Source organism: Tasmannia lanceolata, unplaced genomic scaffold (assembly GCF_043159265.1).
Source record: "Tasmannia lanceolata isolate RefF3 unplaced genomic scaffold, GAP_Taslan_0.1 ptg000029l, whole genome shotgun sequence".
Classification (NCBI taxonomy): Eukaryota; Viridiplantae; Streptophyta; class Magnoliopsida; order Canellales; family Winteraceae; genus Tasmannia; species Tasmannia lanceolata.
The window spans coordinates 2,674,335-2,697,856 of NW_027518706.1; the positions used below are offsets into that span (position 1 = coordinate 2,674,335).

General features: G+C 39.7%; 1 protein-coding gene and 2 pseudogenes across 1 annotated transcript in view; all 3 read left to right on the forward strand.

The window, feature by feature from the left end:
- The first annotated feature begins 2,506 nt into the window (after window positions 1–2,506).
- LOC143859106 (DEAD-box ATP-dependent RNA helicase 8-like) overlaps window positions 2,507–23,522 on the forward strand; it is a 28,478-nt gene continuing 7,462 nt past the window's right edge. The window contains exons 1-5 of the mRNA XM_077369783.1: window positions 2,507–2,720; window positions 2,989–3,330; window positions 9,776–9,836; window positions 18,723–18,957; window positions 19,291–19,529. Of these exons, the coding sequence (XP_077225898.1) occupies window positions 3,065–3,330; window positions 9,776–9,836; window positions 18,723–18,957; window positions 19,291–19,529 (801 nt within the window). The 5' untranslated portion in view covers window positions 2,507–2,720; window positions 2,989–3,064. The remainder of the gene's footprint in view (window positions 2,721–2,988; window positions 3,331–9,775; window positions 9,837–18,722; window positions 18,958–19,290; window positions 19,530–23,522) is intronic.
- LOC143859477 (5S ribosomal RNA) lies at window positions 4,043–4,161 on the forward strand (annotated as a pseudogene).
- LOC143859375 (large ribosomal subunit protein uL18y pseudogene) lies at window positions 20,090–20,912 on the forward strand (annotated as a pseudogene).

The window sequence follows — 23,522 nt, forward strand, 5'->3', positions numbered from 1 at the left end:
GAAAGAGCAACAATTATTATTTGGAATATCAATCCCATCACGGACTGGACTATTGCTACGTGAATTTTTGCATTTCATGGAGATGCAAGCTTACTCTCTTGTCCTCCTACACGTGTCACATCAGGGCCTCCATAATAAAGAAGAGTCTTCTCCGTGCGAATCATAGCACTTTCTCCTACTTCGCTAGAAATAAAACTGACCGAACAAGAGGCATGCAAACCAAAGGCCAAGAATCCAACATTATGCCAAGTCACCGGAGGTTTGCAGCGTCAAGCTACAAAGAAAGGGAGAGACAAAACACTGGTTGAATGGATGATATGTCGTGGATCTAAACATTCCAAAAGGAATCTAATATTTTCCTCTCGTTTTAGGATGAAAGGGCACGACTCTTATTTGGAATATTAATCCCATCACGAATTGTGCTATTGCCAGGGGAAATCAACAGAACAAAGTTCAGAAAAGAGAAAATGATGTCACTTTCTGTCTATTTTTGAAATTCTCAATTTCGATGGCAACCAAATGGAGCCTTGAGGTGACTGTTTTCTGCCGCAAAGTGAGCAAGAAAATGGTTTTCTGCTTTATTTAATTCATCTGAGGTGACCACAGTTAGCAAAACTTGATTCAAAAGGAAAAACGAACTGCAAAAGTTCAAGTTTAATACGGTACCGGTTCAAAAAAACGTAGTAAAAAAATGGAAACACAAGAAAATGAGTTTAGAATTTTATCATTTACAAAATATAGTGGGGTAAAATTGGACAGTTGGCCAAAAAAACGTGTTTAAACCGCTTAAAACACATTTTTAAACTTGTTTAAAACATTTGCCTCAAAAAAATGGAGTTTTATTCGTTGTAAAAGTTTTAAACGGCACACCAATAAAACACGTTTTTTTGAAGAAGAAAAACGCTGTTTAAAACAGAGTTTCGCTAACTATGGAGATGACTAGTCTCTCCTGCAAAATTGAGCCATGAAGTGGCTTTTTGGGACATTGCCTAGCCAATCCCTACTTTCTAAATTAATGACTTATTAGCAAAATCCTTCTAAAAAATATCAGGGAGTTTCCCATCAATTTAGTTGATGATAGGGATTTTTCAATAGACTACTGATATTGGCACTACCATGTTTTAATAATTCAAAGACAGAGCTTGTCTTTTCTTTAATTGGCTTTTGAGAGATTTTTTTGAACTCTAATAACATTTGACAGTTGTTTAAATGACACAAGAGAAGATTCTTTAGGCTCTCTCACTAATAACATTTGACAGCTGTTTAAATGACACAAGAGAAGATGCTTTAGGCTCTCTCTCTCTCTCTCTCTATATATATATATATCTCTGGCATAAGGACGTCCTCCTCGCCAGCGTTTTTTTTTTTGTGCAGGGGTCACTTGTATTTACTGTTTTCATACTGGAGGTTTACATTTTTTTTCCCAGATCGGAGGTTTCTTTTATTTACATTTTTTTTTTCGGAAGGAGGTTTAAACGAAACCTCCACATCTCTCTTTATGTTAAGAGGCAATCTCAATGTTTCTTCTATTTACAAAATTTTTTCATATTAGGGTCAATGGTAGGAGGCAATTTGCAATCAAGACCACTGTTTTCAGATTGGGGGTTTACATTATTTTCCATATTAGGGGTTTCTTCTATTTACATCTGTTTCCAAATTGAGGGTTTACATCTTCTTCTTTTCATATTGCTTAATTTTTCATTTCTATTTTTTCACAGATAAGGGTTTACAAGAGGTCGTATGCCTAGGGTTCGTTGCCGTCCCGCCCGACTCCACCATCTAGATAATTAGAGGACACATAGATTCCCATTACCGACAACTTTCCAGCAACTTTCCACCTAACAGAACACCCATTTACTAGGCTTCCCTTTCCTTCTCCAATTCCTTTCCATTCCCCCCCTTTTTCATGCCGATTTAGGAACTGAACGGAGCATTGTTTCTGTTTGTTTGCCACATGCTTGGCATCCTCAAGGATGTCCCGAGTAGAAAAATACTTTTGGTTAACTTTTATGGTGTATGGCAAACAATTTAACACCAAAATCCCTAGAGACTACTATACATGATTCAAAGCTAATTATTGCTTGTTTGGTGACGTGGCACCGATGTTTGCTCCTTATACCTACCTTGCCCCATTGCTCCAAAATGGGGGAATTCTTCAAGTAAAATTTTGCTTGTTCTATTTTTTTTTCTCTCTCTCCCTTCTCTTTCTATGTATATTGATAATAACACCCCCTACTATTACTCTCATGAGATTTGCAACCCAACACTACTTATCACTATTCTACAAGGTAAATCCCAGGTAGATCACACATTATAAGTATTTGTCTCCTCCCTATTGACTACTGAAATTAGTAACTTATGTGCATCCAAATGGTTTCACCTCATATAGGATTATGCGCCCCCCTGCTAATTGGCAGACGTTAAGGCTTTTCGACGCCAAAATCACGTTAAAAGTGGGGCGCATAATCTTACAGGGTGGTTGAAAAAATCATCTCCCTTCAATAATTGTCATTTCCTTTTCTCTCCTCGATGCCCTAGAAATCTTTTCTTTCTAACTGCCTCCAACATTTCTCTCCAATTAAAACCCGAAAAAGAGCTTCAGTAAACCCTAAAATGGCGTATTTCAATCTCTTTCCATCATCCAATCGAAGATCATTTTCCACCCCTCTGAATTCTCATCTCTCTCCTTGATACTTTTTTTCCCACACCTTTCAATCTGGGTAAGAACAATCTTCACAAATTTCCATAATTCTTCATTATAATCCAAAGCTATTCTGTCTTAGACATCTTCGCAACGTTGTTACGGATCGCGTCTTTTGTTTTTTAATTCCTCTCACATTGCTTTTGAGCCCTAGATTTTAGGGTTTTTGTGTTTTTTTGGTTCTTTCTTTGATTGAAAATTTGGACAATATCGTTATCTATACCATGCCTTACACGTCTCTGTAACGTTGTTTTGGATCGTGTGTTTTGTTTTCGAATTCATCTCAGATCGCTTTCGTGCCCTAGTTTTTAGGGTTTTTGTGGTTCTTTCTTTTATTAGAAACTTGGGATTAGTCCTTTTGTCATGAATTCTCGAGGTCGGTATCCACCTGGGATTGGTAATGGCCGTGGTGGAAATGGGAATCCAAACCCTAATTTTTATGCAAGAAGCCCTCAGCAGCAGTATGTACAGAGGAATTCTATGCAAAATCAGCAGCAGTTTCAGCATCAGCAGCAGCAGCAGCAACAGCAACAGCAATGGCTTAGAAGGAATCAGATGGGAACTGATTCTGATTCCGGCTCCAACGTTGTGGAGAAAGCTGTGCAGTCAGAAGGCGGCGTTGATTCCAGGTGGAATTATTTTGTTTCATTTCATTCAATTAGAATGTCGTGTTAGAGTTTTTCTGTTCTGTCTTTATTTCATTTCATTCAATTAGCATGTTGTGTTAGTGTTCCGTTTTTTTGTGTTATCATCAATTCGCCGTTTTTCTTTTTCCTATGAAAAAACCAATGAATACCCAATGTTCTTTGGTAGAAATTAATGACTATTTCTTTGGTAAAATGCTCAATATATTCTGCACCATACAGTAAGTTATATACACGAGGAGTTGTTTATTTCACATGTTTCCTTTGCATAAAATAAAATTACTAGAGACTATTATCATTCAAAAATAAAAATAAAAATAAAAATGCTAGAGACTGGAGTTTGATTTTATGCTGCTCTGTTTCATCATTCAGGGAGGAAGGTTAGTTCATTGCAATTGCAAGTATTTAGTATATCTCTTAGTCTCCAACAAGCTGTTCTGCAATTGCTAATCTTCTTTCATGGAACCATTGGGAACTATGCCAACATAGTACAAATTGAGTTATATTTACCGTATGTGTGTTTTTTTTAATGTACAAATACATACATTTTTTTGAACGGTAAATATATACAAAAAGATGATGTTGGCAAATTTATATACAAATTTGTATATAAATATATACAGATTTGTTAAAGAACAAAAAGATGAAACGTACAAACAAACGGCGAGTATGACTTGGGTATCAATGTTTTTTGTGTGGGTGCGATCATACCAGCACAAATGCACTAGATCCCATCCGAACTCCGAAGTTAAGCGTTCTTGCGTGAAAGTAGTACTAGGATGGGTGATCTCATGGGAAGTCCTCATGTTGCTTCCATTTGAACCATTAAAGAAAGTCTTGAGCATAGTTGTTCTGTACAAGATCTGATGCAGCTCCAAAATCCTCCATGCAAGATCCCACGAATAGTCCCATATCTGATTCTAAAAATAATGGGAAAATGAACAAAAAAGTCGCTTTACCATATTACTAGATGGTGTCAGAAAATGGTGATTTGTATAATTTGGCACATTTTTTGAAATGGAAAGCCTATCATACAAATGTTCATTAGTCAACATATTGCTGAAATTTGTCAAATCAAACACAGTTTCTATAGATTTGAATGAGTTGGAATTTTTTTTGAGATATTCTAAAATTATAAATGGAGTTGAATAAGGATTGCCTTGTAATCAAATCAGCAAGAAAATAGGATCTAGTCTCTTCGTAGATAAGAATAAAATTTTCAATACCAAGTAAGGAGATAAATACAATTATATAGTCACAAGGAGAAACACTCTTATGCTCTATAGGCAAGTTTGAGTATTATGAATTTGTAAGGTTGATGCTAGGAGATGCGTAGGGTGCGCTGGTGTAGTTTGTAGATCTAGTTTGTGAACACTTCCCCTTCGTAAAATCTTCAATTTTTTTTTTTCAGATTTGATTGAAGTACTTTTGTTTTATTTCATTTAAGTTTGATTTCTTCTTACTTTGAGTTGAGGCTACATCCCTGGTATTATATTTAGATCTTACTTGGGGCATATGTGTAGAAACAATGGCTATGAGGAATCAAGCTTGTAATGGGTATTACTAAGGTAGTGGAAAGTAACAATGTACACATGCTACGTAAGATGATCTTCAAGCTAGATGCCAATAGAAGCTGTGAACTATTCCTACTTAGGGCTTCACAAACCAATGTAAAAAAGGAGGGGGATAAGGGTTACCTTGCTTTAAGTCCCTAGAGCTCCTAAAGAACATGTGACTTTCTCATTAATTAAAATGGAAAAATGAGCGCAGGAAATACACGCCATGAGCCACCTTCCCCATCGATATCTGAATCCATCCTCATCAATAAATAGTTCACTAACGCCCTAGCAACTAAGTTATAATATTTCTCCATGCCCACCTTGCAAATATGTTCCCAGCTTTCGTCTCTTTTCCCAAAGTCAAGACACTTATCTGTAATGAGCACGCCATAAAAAACTTGATGGCTTCAATAAACACACCTTGATTTAGGATACCATCTCTCTCCTCCCACAACACTCCTCAATCTTGTCACCCTTTTTTTTCCTAACAATCTTGTACAAGGTAGTCACCTAGCTTATATGTCTGAGATCTTTTGTCTCCATTTCCCTTCTTTTTTTGGAATAAGACCTATGATTGAGCCGACACTTTAATAAAAAGGCGACGGACACTCGGTTCAGTTTGTGAATTTATTGCCGATACACGTGTCTTGCTGTGTCCAACATGACACGCGTGTCCACACGCGTCGACACTCCTTTGGACACTTTTAAATGTATTGCTAGAAGTGCTAGACTCAATGTGGGCGTGCGGACATGTTTTTGTACCGTGTCAAGTGTGGCATTATGTTTTTTTATTGAATATTGTGTTTACCTCTTTTATATTTAATTCTTTTTTTATTATAAACTCTTCATTTAGCTCTTCTTTAACTAATATTTGCTGTTATATCCCGTCCCCTAAACAAACTCTTCCCAATACTATATTCATTGTATCATATTGGTATGTATATGTCACCATTTGTAGATTTTTAGATGTTGCCATGTTAGACAACCCACATCCATGTTGAAACTGGACACACGAATCCATATCCACAAATCATGATTATATATACTTTCTATTTTAGCCATGTCCTCGTTTCTAAATTTTGGGGGTTTACCGTGTCCGACACTCATGTCTGTGTCCACAAATCATGGAGTCATGAAAGTGACACTGCATTCTTATTGGTGCATCCATTCACGAAGAAGTCCAAGTAATGCAGGAGCAACTCTTCACCTCACGAAGAAGATCTGAATGATTTTTTTTTCAGCCTTGAGTTTGCTTGAGTTTAAAATTCTGTTCATTGGGTTATGTATTGTTAGTTGCAGCTTAAGTGGCGGGGACTTTCAGTCCACCTCATATTATTTAATTCACTTAAGTGTGGGAAGCATCGTTACACTTTATAAATTAAATCACTTAATGATGTGGGGTCTATCAGAGTAGTCTTTAAAATTCTGTTCTGGATTTTCTCCCCCAAAACTACCTGAGCAACAGGAACCACCTATTTCGCGACTTATGCCTCATTTTTTCTTACCTTTCTGCTCATACTCCTCTTGTTTACATCAGATCTGTGCAGGTCATTGTTTCTACATCATGCTCATATCATTTTTGACAAGATCTATGTTCTCCTTACCCTGTTAGAAAGCAAAGGCGAGGCCATCTGGAACTAGAGTCTTGTCCTTATCAAACTAAAAAATCAACTTTCGCCTCCTCATCTTCAAACAACCTCTAATCGACATTGCATTCTTGCTTGTTATTGGTTGTGAACTGAATCCCATCAAGCGTATAGGGTGCCTTAACCACTCCCTTGGAAAGTAGATTCTTATAGAACTCTCACGATAGCTTCCTCGGTTCTCTTTCTATCTTCCCCTGGATTTCCATTCACTACCAAGCGTTTAATATAGTTAGGTCTTCCCATTAAGTTAACAATTTTATGTAGAAACTAGAAAGGACATGTTCTTGTCACCCTCCTTGAGCAAGGAGCTCTTAATCGCTGCCTTCAAGCAGTCCCCTTTCACTGAATCACTTCTCCATTCTTTCTTGAACTTCAATCTTTTAACCCATTTGTTCTGAGAAAGGCTTCTCCCTTCTTCCACTATGTTGAACTGCCCAATATCACCAAGTAATGTCTCTTTATTTTGAGATCAACTGCCAAAAGCATTTCTTTTTCTATTCCTTAAATTTGAACTTCCAAGAGCACTTCAAAACCACACTTTTTCTACCTCTCATTTCCCACCACCAACTGTTAAGTCTTTTGAACCTCGGGACTTCAAGCCACAGAGTCTAGAATCTAAAATGCTTCTGATCCAACATTACACCATCAAATTCCAGCATCAAAGGAGGGTGGTCTGATAGCCCTTAGGATGGTGAATTGACAAGCCCAAAAATGAGCTTCCCATTCCCTACACACAAGAATTGTCATTCCCAACACTTGGAAAGGGGCCAAAGGATCTCATTGCCCCAGGCTCGAGGTATTTTCTCTACCCCTTCTTACCTTGCCCTGAAAAAGCAAGGTCACCTTGCATCCTTGATCTGATAAACCGTCTTTCGGCTAATGTAGCCTCCTTTCTCCCTCGGGACCAACAAGGGGTAGTAGGGGTGGACATGGTTTAGTTTGATTCGTAAACCTAGAACCAAACCAACCCCTATCTGTTCCCAATATTGGGAACTAGAACCGAACCATGGAACCCTAGAACCGAACCAAACCAGAACCGATCTTAATCGGGTTGGTTCGGTTCGGTTATGGGTTTACCCAACTTTTTTATTTATTTTTTTCAGCCCCCCCCCTCTTCCCTTATTTTCAATGAAAAAAAAAAAAAGACTATTAGTTTTAACACTCCCTTATATATATGAGGAAATGAAGTATGTGCAGCTGCACAAATAAGCTATATGTGCATGGCTGCACAAACCATAGTAGGGGCCACATTTTTGGGGGGATTCCAAGCATTCATTTGGAAGGCCCTTCCATGGATAGGGTGTGTACCAAAAATCAGCTCTTTAGGATCATCCTAACCCTACCATTTGTGGAGGGAAAAAATGGGCAGAAACAGTGTCTGTCCATTTTCCCCTCCAACTTTGATTAGGTTAGGATGATCCTATAGGGCTGATTTTTGGTACCCACTCTCTCCATGGAAGGGCCTTCCAAATGAAATGAATGCTTTGGATCCCTCCAAAAAAGTGGCCCCCACTATGGTTTGTGAGCCATGCACAGATAGCTTATCTGTGCAGCTGCACATACTTCATTTCCTCTCTCTCTCTCTACACACACACGCAGGGGGCGTGGTTTGTGAGCTTGAGCTCACCGTGACCTAGAGTTCACAAACCACTTCTCCCATAGTTGTTTGACTCATCCAACCCATTCATTTTATAGGACCTCACATAGATATGATGTTCCTAAGAAACCACCTCCATGCCATAGCCCTAACCATCCGATCTATAGAAGCCCATTTTCTAACCATCCATTTTAAACCTCCACAGATCATAATCATAAACCATAAACCATAACCATAACTATAACCTATAAAACTAATGGGTTGGATGACTCAACCAACTATGGGATATATGGTTTGTGAGCTCTAGCTCAGGCTGAGCTCTAGCGCGCAAACCATATATATATATATATATATATATATATATATATATATATATATAGAGAGAGAGAGAGAGAGAGAGAGAGAGAGAGAGAGAGAGAGAGAGAGAGAGAGAGAGGATGGTGAGCTTGAGCGCACCATCCTTATGGTGAGCTTGAGCTCCCAAACACATGGGTCCCACATTTTTTGTGGTGATCCAAACCATTCATTTACAAGGCCTTATCATAGATAGGATGTTTACCAAAAATCAGCTCCATAAGATCATCCTAACCCATCCAAAAGTGGGTGGCAAAATGGACAGACACTATTTGTCCACAAATCTGCCCATTTTTGCCACCCATTTTTGGATGGGTTAGGATAATCCTATGGAGCTGATTTTTTGTACACACCCTATCTATGATAGGGCCTTGCAAATGAATGGTTTGATTAACAAAAAAATGTGGGACCCATGTGTTTTGGGATCTCGAGCTCACCATAAGGATGGTGCGCTCAAGCTCACCATCCTTTTCCTCATATATATATATATCTTCGGTTCGGCTCTGGGTCCCAGTACCCCAAACTCAGAATCGAACCGAAAACCAACGGTTCCAAATTTTGGAACCTGTACCGAACCACATATTTTCGGTTCGGTTCGGTTCTTTGGGTTGGACCCGTACCATGTCCACCCCTAAGGTGTAGTACAAGAATATTCACTTGTTGTCCATCAACTACGCCTTTCGGCCTGATCTTAGGCCTTGACTCACCCTAAATGAGCATCCCATTCCCTACACACCAGAATTGTCAAGCCTTACCAACACTGGGAAAGGGCCAAAGGATCACATTGCCCCAGTGACTGAATGCGAGCAGAAAGGATCCATATTGTTAGATTCCCATGGTCTCAAAATAAGCATAGATTCCCAATTCGATAAATTGCTAGATTTTTTTTAAAGATTAGTTTTAATTTCAATTTCTACATGGCTTGAAATTTTAGTACCTCTTGCTGGAATCTTATTACAATCGCTAAAGCCTAAGAGACTAGGTTTCTATTTTGAATCATTTTTATTCAATGCTTATGGCAGAAGTTTGCACCAGGATGGTTGCCATTTTTCTATTTCTTGAATAGCAGAAACTGATAAAATGTTCGTAAATTAGGAGTTCATTTGCAAATTGTTAGGAGTTCAAAGTCTATATGATTTAATTGTTGCTGAGCTTTTTTTTGGTGTGTACTTACCAAAAAAGGATAAAAGCTTTATATGTGGTTGAATTTATACATTTTTTGTTTATCCCTTCAAACTTTAACTCTTTTTCATATTTTACTTTTATTCTTTTAGTTCACAAGATTGGAAGGCACAGCTAAAGATGCCACCAAGAGATACACGTTTCAAGACAGAGGTATAGATTCAAATTACACGTTATGCTACATGGATTTGTTGAGCTATTATATGAATCGGGTTAGATTTTGGGAAATTTATAAATGCAATGCTAGAAAATGTTTCTAATTTAAAATATTTTGTGTAATTTACGTATGCTATTTTTTACATTATTAGGGCTTCCTGAGTTCTGTTCAGCAGTATGCTTTTTTCTTGTTTAAGTTGGTGGAGTTATTTTTCATTTTAATATAAATTGAATAACTTAAGTATGAGGTATACGAGTTATTGCAGTGTTAGTGGTCGTCATTTCTTGAATTGAACAATGAAACTTTGGTATCTAGTTATTAGACATATTCATGAGCTAGAGGCTGTAATTTAACCTTGTTGACAGTGGCACTGGGTTTTTTTTCCATGATAAGTTGGCTTAAGGTGGATCTTTGCCATTGTACTACTATGCTAGGCAGTATATAGGCATGGTAGAAGCTGTGCGTCTGGGTTTGATGATCACTTTTAACCATTTGGGGCTTTCATTTTTGTGGAGAGGTTGATGTTTACAGGGCCATCCCTTGGGTTAGAGGGATCACAGCTCCTTGAGGATAGGAGAAACCAATGTCTTAGGCATGGTAGAAGCTGTGCGTCTGGGTTTGATGATCACTTTTAACCATTTGGGGCTTTCATTTTTGTGGAGAGGTTGATGTTTACAGGGCCATCCCTTGGGTTAGAGGGATCACAACTCCTTGAGGATAGGAGAAACCAATGTCTTAGAAACATGCCAAAGTGGGGGACAGTAAAAAAAAATCTGTTTTGCTGAATGATCTCCTTAGACCGAATGAAACTTTAGCAATGGACTATACATTGGCTGCAGACCCAAAAATTTATGGGGGAGATAATGGGTCGAAGCTTTAGAATAATTCATAAACCAGAGTGTGGTAATTGACAGAGCATCCGGCGTGTCCAAGTTATTTGTTCTGATAGCCAAGATGGCTTAGTGACAACTAGACCAGACAAAACCTAAAGGATTGACAATAGCATTTCTTAGGAACATGCCAAAGTTCACTCCCTCATTCAGCTGAAGATTATAGTAATTGGAAAATATTCTGAAGCCCTTGTAAAAAGCATAGGTACATACTGACTTGATTAGTTGCTTGAAAGATTCCTAAATGCAAAATTAATTTTTGAACTGTTACCTTCTACATTGGATGAAGAGGAGAGGAGATAAGGGATGATAGAAAGAGTGTGAGAGTTGTTCTCTCACCCTCACGAAAATAATATATATGTATATATATTTGTGTATTTCAAAAGACAAGAATGCCCCTAACAATATAAAATATGTCTACCACTCCCCCTCAAGCTGAAATGTAAATATCGTACATTCCAAGCTTGTTACAAGCGTCTTTCAACTTAGTGGGTCCCAACGGTTTGGTGAACACATTTGCAAGTTGATCTGCTGATTGAGTAAACACTGTGCATATTTCACCTCTCTGAATTCCTGACGAATGAAGTGATAGTCCACTTCAATATGCTTGGTTCACTCATGGAAGACTGGATTTGTAGTGATAAGGATTGCAGCTTTGTTATCACAATACAACTGTGCTGGAGATGAAGATGAAACATCAATCTTTGATAAGGAGCGTAGCCAAATCAGTTCTTCACTCGTATAAGACATGGCTTCTTATGACCACATTTCTTGAAACACAAGCATTTCCCTGGAGTACCCTTCAAATACCTAATGATCTGAATCACTGCTGCCCAATGGGAGGTATGTGGAGAACTCATGAACCGACTGACCATACCTACGACAGATGAGATGTCTGGACGGATAACAGTCAGATAGATCAACTTTCCAACTAACCTTCTGTATCGACTAGGATCATCCAACAAATCTCCTTGATCCGGAAGGAGTTTTACATTCGGATCCATAGGTGTAGCTGCATGTTTTATCCCCATTGAGCCTGCCTCCTCTAAAATGTCCAACACATATTTTCTTTGTGACAAAGAGAATCTACAATGAGAGTATGCTACTTCAATTCCAAGGAAATACCTGAAGGCCCAAGCCTTTAGTGGAAAACTCACCCTGGAGGAAAGCCTTTAACCTCTGTATGCCAGCTTTGTCATTCCCTATGATCACAATATCATCCACATTACTATCAAAAAGATATATCTAGCAACAGATTGGTGGCTGAAAACTGAGTGATCAACTGCACATTGCTTCATACCAAAGTGCAAAACTGCATCATTGAATCGTCCATACCATACCCTAGGAGATTGCTTAAGCCCATAAATAGCTTTACGAAGATGACAAACTGAGGAGCACATGTCCCCTTGAGCAACATACACAGGAGGTTGCTCCATATACACCTCAGTGAGGTCTCCATGAAGGAACGCATTATTAACATCCAACTGATATCATAAGGGCCACCCACAATTAACAGGAAGAGAAATCAGAACTCGAACGGACGGTATCTTGGCCACATGCGAGAAGGTCTCCTGGTAGTCTACCCCAAACGTTTGAGTGTACCCCTTTGCAATAAGTTTCGCCTTTAGGCGTTAAATAGCCCCATCAAGAAGGTACTTAATAGTGAAGACCTAGCAACACCCAACAGGCTGGGCTTCAGAGGGAAGGGGAACTAACTGCCACGTTTTGTTAGAGTGAAGAGCAGCCATCTCGGCATCCATGGCAGCCCGCCACCCAGGATGAGCTAGAGCATATGAGTCATACTTAAGCACAGTAACAGAAGATAAACTAGAAACAAAGGAACGAAATGAATATGAGAGATGATCATAAGAGACAAACTGAGAAATAGGACGTGCAACATCAACTTCCATTAAGGATTTTATTCTAAAATCAATTTTCCCAATCAGAACCGAGAGAACCATTCCCTTTTTATTTATTGTTGTACCCAATGTCAAGTTTAGGAATGAAGCAGGTCATAGCCCCATTGAATTGAAGTTATTTATTTCACTCCCAAAAATCAACTCTACTAATTAAATGGGTCCGATAGCAGAGAACACATATAAGAGATTAAACTTCAGACCATAGGGTTATAGGAATGGAAAGGGGTTATCATCATTAGCTTGAAACCATGAAGGAATTCTAATTGGGAGCAAAACTGCTACTTTCATTCGGCATAAATGAAGGGAGTTGAGTGGGACCACCTAGAAGCCAGGCTCATGGGAATTTTCACACTTAATGAAACAAGGGTGCTAAGGGACTGAAATTAAAATGTAAAATGCCCAACTTGAGTGTCTGTACTCCGATTGGGAGAAACCCTTATCCCGATTAACATGTGCTCCATCGATACCAATTGGGGGCATTGATTAAATCCCTAAATATCAGACTTCTCGTGGGAAAACTTTGATCCAAAGTAGAGGGCAATGTTTATCCGATCAACCAAGTCCAACCGAGATTACAATATTCTAGAAATTTGCTATTCACACCAATGTATCACACTTTGGTATTCGGACAAAACTTTCAGTAAGCTTCAAATGATATGAATTACAGTGAAGGAAAGAACAATGAATTCAAGTAAAACAGGAAGTGTAGATTCGAAACTCTGCAAAGTCATTCCAATCGCAGGACGAGAGAAACTTACTGAAATTTTCTTCAAATATTCAAAACTGCTTGCAACAGGGAAGATAAGAAGAAAACCCTCAAGTAGGAAGGCAAGGCTTCTTTCAGATCCCGCTTCCAAATCTTGAAATTTCCTTCTAAAAGATAGAGGCTGCTCTCTTATTGAAGAAGAGTAGCTCAAACGACAATCCCAAATTCCTAATTCTACCAAAATCAAAAGTCCCCTTCCATTCAACTATTCTTTGTCTTTTTACTACCCTAATGCTAGTCAAAAGACCGGATTGCTCCTCATTTATCCCAGTAGTGATGTAAGTGTCTTGGGACAGAGATGTCCACTATTTTCTTTCAATTTCTTACTTCTTAACATGAGAGTCACATTTTCTCCGTTCCCACCCTCTTATTTCATGAAAACAATTCAACTACCTACACTTCGCTAAGCCCATTGTACTTTGGCCGGGTCCCGCTCTACATTACCCACACATGACAATGAGCAAGCTCAAAAAGACGTGACACGCGATGACTAGCACAAGAAGGGAAAGACACTCGATGATATTTCCCCAACTCACATGACTCACAAGTAAAGGACTGAACATGACTAGACACGAAGGACGGCTTTCGAAGCTTCTCAGCAAGGGGTGGCCTAAATGACAGCGACACTGATATGCATCAACAGAGGTCCGGAGGGCAACATCAGCACTGGCCTGCTCAAGGTAATACAAGCCATCACTCTCATGGCCCAAACCAATCCTCGTCCTAGTCTTCAGATCCTGAAACATACAGTAAGCAGGAAAAGAAAGAAACATAACAGTTTAGAGATTTAGTCAGCTGACTAACGTGTAGCAAACTAACATGAAATTTTAGAACACAAAGAATAGGCGATAATGTAAGGCTAGTAGAGGTGGAGAATACACCATCCCCTAAGACGAGGGATGTAGTCCCATCAGCTAATGTAGCAGTATGAAGACCCATGGAGGAATATGATTGGAAAGAAGAGAGAAGATTAGAATTACCAGTCATGTGATGAGATGCTCCTGAATTAATGAGCCATGATCCAGAAACCGTACCTGGATCATGGCTACCTTGCCGAGCAAACGTGGCAGTTGATTGCTTGCCTTTGTCCCTGATACGCACAAGTTCATCATATTCAGCACGAGGGACAAGTAAAGAGTCAATCGCGGCCAAGGATGCTGGAGCGGGAGATGAACTCTCTGGAGTAGCAACTGAAACATGAGCCAATCTAGGAGGGCAAAGCTCGGGGTGCAAATCATAGTAGTAATCAATAGTGTGGCCCTCCATATGACAGTGGAAACAATAACGAGACCCACGTCCACCAATACCATTTCCTCCCCTTGAATCACGACCACCACCACGGCCACGGCCAAAGCGACCACCACCACGACCGTGACCACCTTCAACGTAAGTAGTAAGGGTCGAGCCATCAATGTTAGGATCACTGTTCTCAACAACCCACATATGTTGTACATGAGAGAATACCTCAGCAAGAGAGGGTATGGACCCGGAGCTAAAAATCTGCTGGCTTATCGGTAGATAACCTCAGCAAGAGAGGGTATGGACCTGGAGCTAACAATCTACTGGCTTATCGGTAGATAATCAAATCCCAATGAATCGAGGAATCGAACCACCCATAATTCCTCTTGTCGCTTGGCAAGAATGACAGGATCCACAGTAAAGGGCATAATGCATAAACAGATCAAGCTGCTAACAGAGAGCGATATACTGACTGTAGTGGGCCGCCACAAGCTTGTCCCCCATTCTGGAGCCCAAACCACTTAGAAAAGAGATCACAAACACGGATGGATTATTAGCCCCAGAATATAATGTCGCTGCATGGTCCCAGATTTCCTTAGAGGACTGAAGATACATCATTGTGGCAGCCACTTGGGGTTCCATACTACTCCACAGGAATGTCCTGATCACGACATCATCTTGGCACCACTTCGCATATGATGGATCCTTGGCAGGAAGGGGGTCACGCTCAAGAAAATCAACTTTACCATGCCCCAGAAGATATGTCTGAACTGCCATCCGCCAAGGAGGGTAATTGGTCCCATCAAGCTTGATGGAGGCCATCTGCTGAAAGTATGGTTTTAAATTTCGACCGAAATCCGAAATTTCAGACCGAAATTTTGGTGGAGACCGACACCGAAATCACACTTTCCCCAAACGGTATTTTATTTTGGCTGAAATTTCGGAATTTCCAGTTTTTTTTTTAAATTATTTTAATATTTTACCGAAATTTCGGCCGAAATTTTATATCAAATAAAATACTGTTTTATTTGTTTCGCCAGATTTCGGCCGAAATTTCGTTTTCCGGGGTGTCCAAAACCGGTACCGAAACCAAAATTTCAAACCATGGCTGATACTATAAAAGGAGCCTCCACAGGAGTAGAACTAGAAGATGCAACTGAAGACTGAGGATCCATAATGGAGATCAAACACAAGCAACAACTACACCAACAACCAACAATGTCCAATAATACACCAACAACCAATAACACACCATCAAGAAATCACCAACACCACCACGAACCATCCCACCAATACCAACCTCTTTTCCCTTTGGTTTTTCCACCCAAACCCTCACCACACCACGCTAGCCCCCCCTCCTCCTTTTTTTGCCCCCCCCCCCCCCCCCCCCCCCCCCCCCTCTTTCCTTCCTCTCCCCTCTTTTTCCTAGGGCATGGTTCCTTTTGAAAACTTATGGTTAATACGAAAAATGTCTCGCCACACTGTCACCCCTTGCTTTCATAAATTGTCTAATGATACCCAATGACCTTGGGCAGTGCCATATTTACTTTCTATCACTTTGGCCCGAAGCTGGGACGACTCCTCTCTAAACCTCCACAGCCATTTTCACATGAGAGCTAGATTTACTTCTTTGATCTTTCCGAACCCTAGCCCTCCACCCTCGGGAGGTTTTGCAAACTTCTTCCTAGTTTAGCAGGTATTTGTTGGTCCCCCTCTCTCTCTCTCTCTCAACTCTATCTACCACTAGACTAGAAATCTAGAGACAAGTGTACAACTAAAGAAATGAATAATAAAAGTTATGTGATTCATTAACACAAGTTACAAAACACAAGGTACACCTACATAGTAGTATTAGGAGATGAATATTCAAAATTCCAAAATGTTATACACTAAGACTATTCTATTGCTCAGTTATTTACCTCAATATTGGACAGAGGCACGGGCAGGGCTTAAAGTTGTCATCATTATTATCAATGCTTTAAATGTCAATTTTGATATGCATGTTGGTTGCCACAGAAATGGGAATATGTCGGTTTCGGTCATAGAATTTGGTAGAAATCTTGTAAAATATAGAAGTTTATAGAAATGCATGCATGTGATGAAAATTTATTATGAAACTTAAGAAAATACTAGAAAAAGTTCAAATACACACTTATAAACCATTGCATAAGCAAGACAACCATCCATAATTGGTTAACAAGATCAAGCACCTAAAGCCCATTCTAAACTGAAAATGTATAAAACTACAAATACATATGCTTCAAATAAACAGTTGTAGGAAAAAAGCCGCACCATTCATTAATTTTATAAAAGGAAGTACAATATCATGGAGGAGTACAATATAATGATGGAAGTTTAAAGGATTCTGTAACAAAAAAATATGAAATAATTAATTTTGAAATGAAAAAAAATATTTCGACCCTCTTAATCAGTAGATCAGACAAGAATAACTCACATGTAAAAAAAGTAGAAGCTAACATGCATATTTGATAAGTTTTGTTTTCAATAACATAGTTTTCCCCATTTTAACGATTTATAAGCGTTTTGCTAGGCATGACCAAAACGTTACCGGAATCTATACATGTTGACCGAAGGATTTCGATTTGGTGGGGATGGAAACAGAAACATGTTGTTCGTTTCATTAGTTTTGATGACATTTAGAACCATCATAGGCCCATGAGAAATATGCACACAAAGTCCTGTGGGATATGTGGACCAATCCCAAAGGTATGTAGGCCTAGCTCAATGAAAGTTAATGTCAACATGTTAAGAATGTGAAGTAGACAAGAAAAAGATAATAAACAAAAAAACGAAAAACAAATATAACCATTCATAAAAAAACTAAATAACAAATATGAAGTAGGAAACTAAATCGATGCATAAATTCACGAATTTTTCCTCGAAAACAAGCAGGCCATGGTTGGCTGGTAGGAATTTTTTTTCATGATAAATCGGTGTCTCAGACTGGTGAGAGAGGGGGGTAGGGCAGTGGGAGGAGGAGAGATTTGAGAGGGCATGATTGAGGTGAGCCTGAAAAGTGGCTAACAATCAGGAAAAAGTCGACCCGGTTTTGAGTAGAGTTTTTTGTTTCTTGATTTTTGTAACTTCTCATCTCTTGGAGACACTATTTTCCCATTTTTTGTTTCCTGATTTTGGGCCACTTCACCCTCATCTCCACTTGGAGAGACCGATTTATCATGAAAAAAATTCATGGTAGCCAAACGTGCCAGTAGAATCATCATCAAAAAAAAAAAAAAAAAAAACACCAAAAGTTGGAGAAAAATAATAAAAACCCGAAAATAGCAAAATATTCATAGTTTGCCACCAACTCTCCCCAATTCTTACCAAAAACTTGTATATCCATTGACTCAAGCATTTTTAATGATTTAAAACTAATTACTAACGTAAAGAGAAGGGGGAAAACCTAGATTGTTTACCTCAAATGGAAAATCCCAAATCTTGATCCGTCGTTTCACTCTTCAATTTGCACTTTTGATTCTCGGTTTGGAGTATAGGTCCGCAACAATTGATCATACGACCCTTCCTCTAATAGAAAATGGCAAAGACACTGAAAATTTCATAAAAATGTGAGACTTGCAACAAGATACATACCCGTATTACTATTCAAAAAGAAAAGAAAAAGAAAGATACATACCCATATCTATTGTCGATACTGCACTCTAGGGTGATGTGTACCTTATCGGCTATATTTTTGCACATGGAGTCCGGGCTGTATTAGACCTGTCAAGTCCTGATAGGAATTGACTAATACATATCATATTTATGTTTCACTCAGTTATTTGACGAGCTCCTTGAAACTATGCTGGAGGCCAAACTTCTTATTTTACTTAGATGCTGTTCTCCTGTGTATGTATGGATCTGCTTGTTTATTCACAAAGTACTCTTTACAGGAAAAAGTATGTGGTGTTATTGATTAATTGGGCTTATTGAATTCTGAATGTACTTGAATGTAACTTTTGGAAATTGCGACAAAGATGTTAGTGGCGACTTTGTTTTTTTTTTTTGGTATGTCCAAACCGATTTAAGTATTCCACTTATTCTCTCCAGGATGTAACTGCTACTAAGGGAAATGAATTCGAAGATTATTTTCTGAAGCGAGAGTTGCTTATGGGTATATACGAGAAGGGATTTGAAAGACCATCTCCTATTCAGGAAGAGAGTATCCCAATCGCCTTAACTGGCAGTGACATTCTTGCTAGAGCTAAAAATGGAACTGGGAAGACAGCTGCATTTTGCATTCCTGCGCTGGAAAAAATTGATCAAGATAACAATGTCATTCAAGGTTTTTTGCCTCCCCTGTTGATTTCCATTAATATTAGATATGGTGTATTTTCTCAGTAAGATGGCTTTTTGTAATTACCTAGATTTAAAAGTATATCAGCCTGGGAAGACAGCTGCATTTTGCATTCCTGTTGATTTCCATTTATATTATAAATGATCTTGGTTTGGTCGTTTAGCATCTTTAGAAGATTACACTTGCGCTTATTGAATCCACCATTTTTTTTGTTTAGCTGGTTATCAATGTTTAATTCGTGAGACACTTGTTTTAAATACACATGGATTGTGTAGCTTTGATGTGTTTTTTTAATGGTTTAAACCTTACATGTATGTGCAGTTGTTATACTGGTTCCTACACGAGAGTTGGCTCTTCAGACATCCCAAGTTTGTAAAGAACTTGGGAAGCATTTAAAGATTCAAGTGATGGTCACCACTGGAGGAACTAGCTTAAAGGATGATATCATGCGCTTATATCAGCCTGTCCATTTGCTTGTTGGAACACCGGGTAGAATACTTGATCTCGCAAAAAAAGGCGTTTGCATTCTGAAAAATTGTTCAATGCTTGTTATGGACGAGGTATGTTGCACTTTGATGTCCCCAAATCTCTATCCAATTTTTAGATCCCCAGTTTTTTTTTTTGAATGGTATTTTTAGATCCCCAGTTACATGATTTAAATGAGTTGACTTGTAGTTAAAAAATACAATTGTGGAGCATTACCATATGAAATTGTCTAGCATCATACTCATATTTAATATGTCCATGCGTATAAGATTATCTCATTGCATTTTTTTACATTGTTGTTGTTGTATAGGATAGCTTTCATGTCTTTTGCTGTCCATTTCCTTGCCAAAATTTGGGTGCCACTTTTGCTTCTTTTCATGTTGACTATTTGGTATGACATCCGGAATGCCTCATCTCTATTTCATAAGGGGCCACAACTCGGAGAGAGAGAGAGAGAGAGAGAGAGAGAGAGAGAGAGAGAGAGAGAGAGAGAGAGAGAGAGAGAGAGAGAGAGAGAGGGTTCAATTCTGGTTTGATTTGTGGTGCGATGAGTTGCCTCTTAAAGACCTCATCTGCGTTCCTGTTGGGGTCTCTCTCTCAAAGGTCTCGAAGGAGCCGAGTAGCAGATCAAGCAATGGTTTTTGTTAAAGCCCCAGAAGTCTTTGAGGGAAAGATTGACTATCGAGCCAGGAGTAGGCTCATTAACCAAGGCAAAAGCAAATACAGCACGCCGAAATATCGGTTTGTTGTCTGTTTTACAAACAAGGATATCATCGCACAAATAATCTCAGCAAGTATTGCTGGCGATATGATGGCTTATGCCCATGAGTTGCCTCCATATGCGCTTGAAGTGAGTCTGACCAATTATGCTGCAACTTACTGCATTCTACTTTTCTTGGCCCATCGCGTATTGAAAACATTTGAGGTGGATGAAGAATATCGAGGCAACTTAGAGGCCATTGGTGAAGACTACTTTGTTGAGCCTGTTGCTCAACAAAGTAGGAAACAGGAGGCGGCTGTTTTGTGTTCTCCTTGATGTTGGTCTATTTTTTTTTTTTTTTTGAAAGATGAAAACTCAGACTCAAATGATGTTGGTCTATTAGAAGTTAGAACTACAACTGGTAACTGTATCTTTGGTGCTCTTAAGGGACATTAGATGGCGGCCTTGACATTCCACTCAGTGAGAAGAAGTTTGATAGATTCCATTAAGAGGATAACCAACTTGATGCAGAGGTTCGCCCCAAGTACATCTTTGGTTGACATGTTGCTAACTACATGAGGATTCTGATGGAGGATGAACCCGAGAAATACAGGTCTCACTTCTGTGAGTATTTCAAGAGGGGATTGAGCCTCATGGCATGGAAGAGCTATACAAGAAGGTGCATGCTTCCATACGTGCTGACCCCACTGCTAGGAAGGCTAAAAAAAGCCTCTTAAGGAGGGACTTCCAAATTTAAATTTCATCATTTGCATTTGTTTCCATAGGTTTCTGTGATTTTACAATATTTCCACCAAAATTGAAATGTTTCTGTTTCTGTGCTGACCGAAACGAAAACCGAAGCCAAAATTTAAAACCTTGGTTGGGTCTCCCTTGCTCATATTGCATATTTGGTTGAAGATTGGGCCTTTGCTCCCTCGCCCAGGAGGGGGCAGATCCTTTTGAGTTTGGCCCTTTTGGCTTCGTGTTGTGCTATTTGGAAAGAAAGGAGCGACCGTGTTTTAAGAGGATTGTCTAGGTGTTTTTTCTCAATCGTGGAGCAAATTCTCTCATTTATTATGCAATGGGCAGGTGTTCTCCCTGACTTTAGGGGTTTTCGTAAGTCTAATATTTGAAGTTCTTGGGGTGAGGTCTGGATGAGAAGAATTGTGGTAGATAAGCCGTCTCCCATGTGGTTCCCTCCTCTGCGTTTGTAAAGCTGAACTTTAATGGATTGTGGGGGGAATCCCGTCCCATCTTGCATGGGGGCTATTCTTAGTATTCTGGATGGTATCACGTAGCGCGCCTTGGCCTCTTGCTAGATAATGATGCGGAAGTGCACGTCTTGCTAGTGAGGATTTGCCTCCTTGATCATTATGACTTCGATCATTTGGTTGTGAAAGGTGATTCACTTAATGTGATTCGGTGGATGAACCAGGGAGCAAGCTGTCCGTGGAGGTTTGCCGATACAATTGAAGAGGTGTTGGACCATGTTGAGGGTCACTCTATCTTTTCATCAGTATGGTTCTCTACCAATTGTGATGTTGACTATTTGGTCTATTTTAGGGTGGATAAATTGGGCTTGGAGACTTGATTTCTTCTGCCCTTAATGTTTATTCTCTCTCTCTCTCTCTCTCTCTCTCTCTCTCTCTCTCTCTCTCTCTCTCTCGTGTTGTTTCTTACCACCTCAGTACTCAGGCTTTGCCTTTTTTTTACCTTAATAAATTTGTTGCTGTTAAAAAGAAATTCTATTCCCTTCCAACTCCTCATCACTAATGCCATTTCCACCCCTCATTGCCTTCTTAATTCCACTTTGGTCTTGGCTGACAGCTGGCCACCTTTGGGTTTACCTTTAATAGGCCTGCTCTGTAGGCTGCACTTTTGCTGGACATGCCACCACCGAACCGATTCTGAACGGGGACCTAACGGGCAGAGGGCGCGGTCGTCCTTAGCATGTGGTTCCCACGGTGAGAACCTCACCCTCTCATCCATCTCCCCACCCGCCGTTTTAATCGCCTACCCTGTTTCCCACCACTTCAGCCGTAGGGGTGTCAATGGACACAGACGGTCTGTTGGATCCAAAAGTATCTGAACTTTAATGGATAGGATTTGGGCATAACCATTATATCCGAACTGTGTCCATTGGATCCCTATGGTCTGAAATTATTTTTGGATTGTGACCCAGACGTAGCCACTTAATTTGATGGACTGTCCTATCTCTTTCACATATATGTTGTAATAAATATTGTCTCCCCTATCCCTATAAAGCCATTCACCCTTAGTTCATTCTTGAGGGCGAGTGTCCGAATGCAGGGCGCCAATGTACGTAAATGCCCTTCATATTTTTGTTAATTTATGCTTATTCATTAGCGGTATTTTTGTAATATTTAAAATCCTACTCAAAATGACAAACATTTTATTTTCCAACTTTTGTTTTCGATGATGACTCTCTCTCTCTCTCTCTCTCTCTCTTCCCTCTTCTCTAACCATAAGCCATAACTGTGTGCAACGTGAATTGGACCTAGGACACTCCGATGGACTGACCGATTCAAAACAAATCATGACAGATTCAGATAGTATGATCTGAAAGCACTCCGAAAAGGGTCTGACTGATAAGGGATACGAACGGATCATGACCAAGACATAGTTGGATCTGATCCGAAGTGGATCTGTTTACACACTTATCCAGCTGTACCAAAGGGCTCCACAACTCCTCTTAGTGTATTCCAGCTCGCCCCTTGGAAGTTGGGTCCCATCGCCATCCCCAACCTCTCGGTACCACTATCATTGAATCACACAACACCTATCACCGCCACCGACCAAGTGTACCTCCAATCCCGTAGAACATCCCTCCTCCCTGAAATCCACTGAATGGACTCGGCCGTTGCCCTCCCGATCAAGCGACACGAGCAATCAAATGGTAGCCTGCAGTTGAACCCAGAATCCAGATTCGAGCAAACTCTAGGAACTCTTCCTACTTAGTCCTCCTGTCTACCTCAAGAACACATTTGACGCCCTCACCTACACCCCTAAATGTCTCCTTCCCTAATCATGAAGGGGAAAGTTGTAAACACAAATCCTTGCTTCATGGATGGCTATTCATTGAGCTGTGTTCTCCCTGGAGAAACATAGGAACACAGTCTCCATCCCCGACCCGATCTCTCCCTTCATCTTGGTAGCTACATCTGCTCCTAGAAATCAATAAGAACCTGATTGCAGCTCATGCGAGTCACAGAGGGCCACCCTCCCATCATCCATTTACTCGCATTCCAACCCAATACACGCTTCATATCCCATGAACGCGTGACTGCACCCTAAAACCATGGTTTTAAATTTCCATCGAAACTGACACGAAACGGCCGGAATGTTT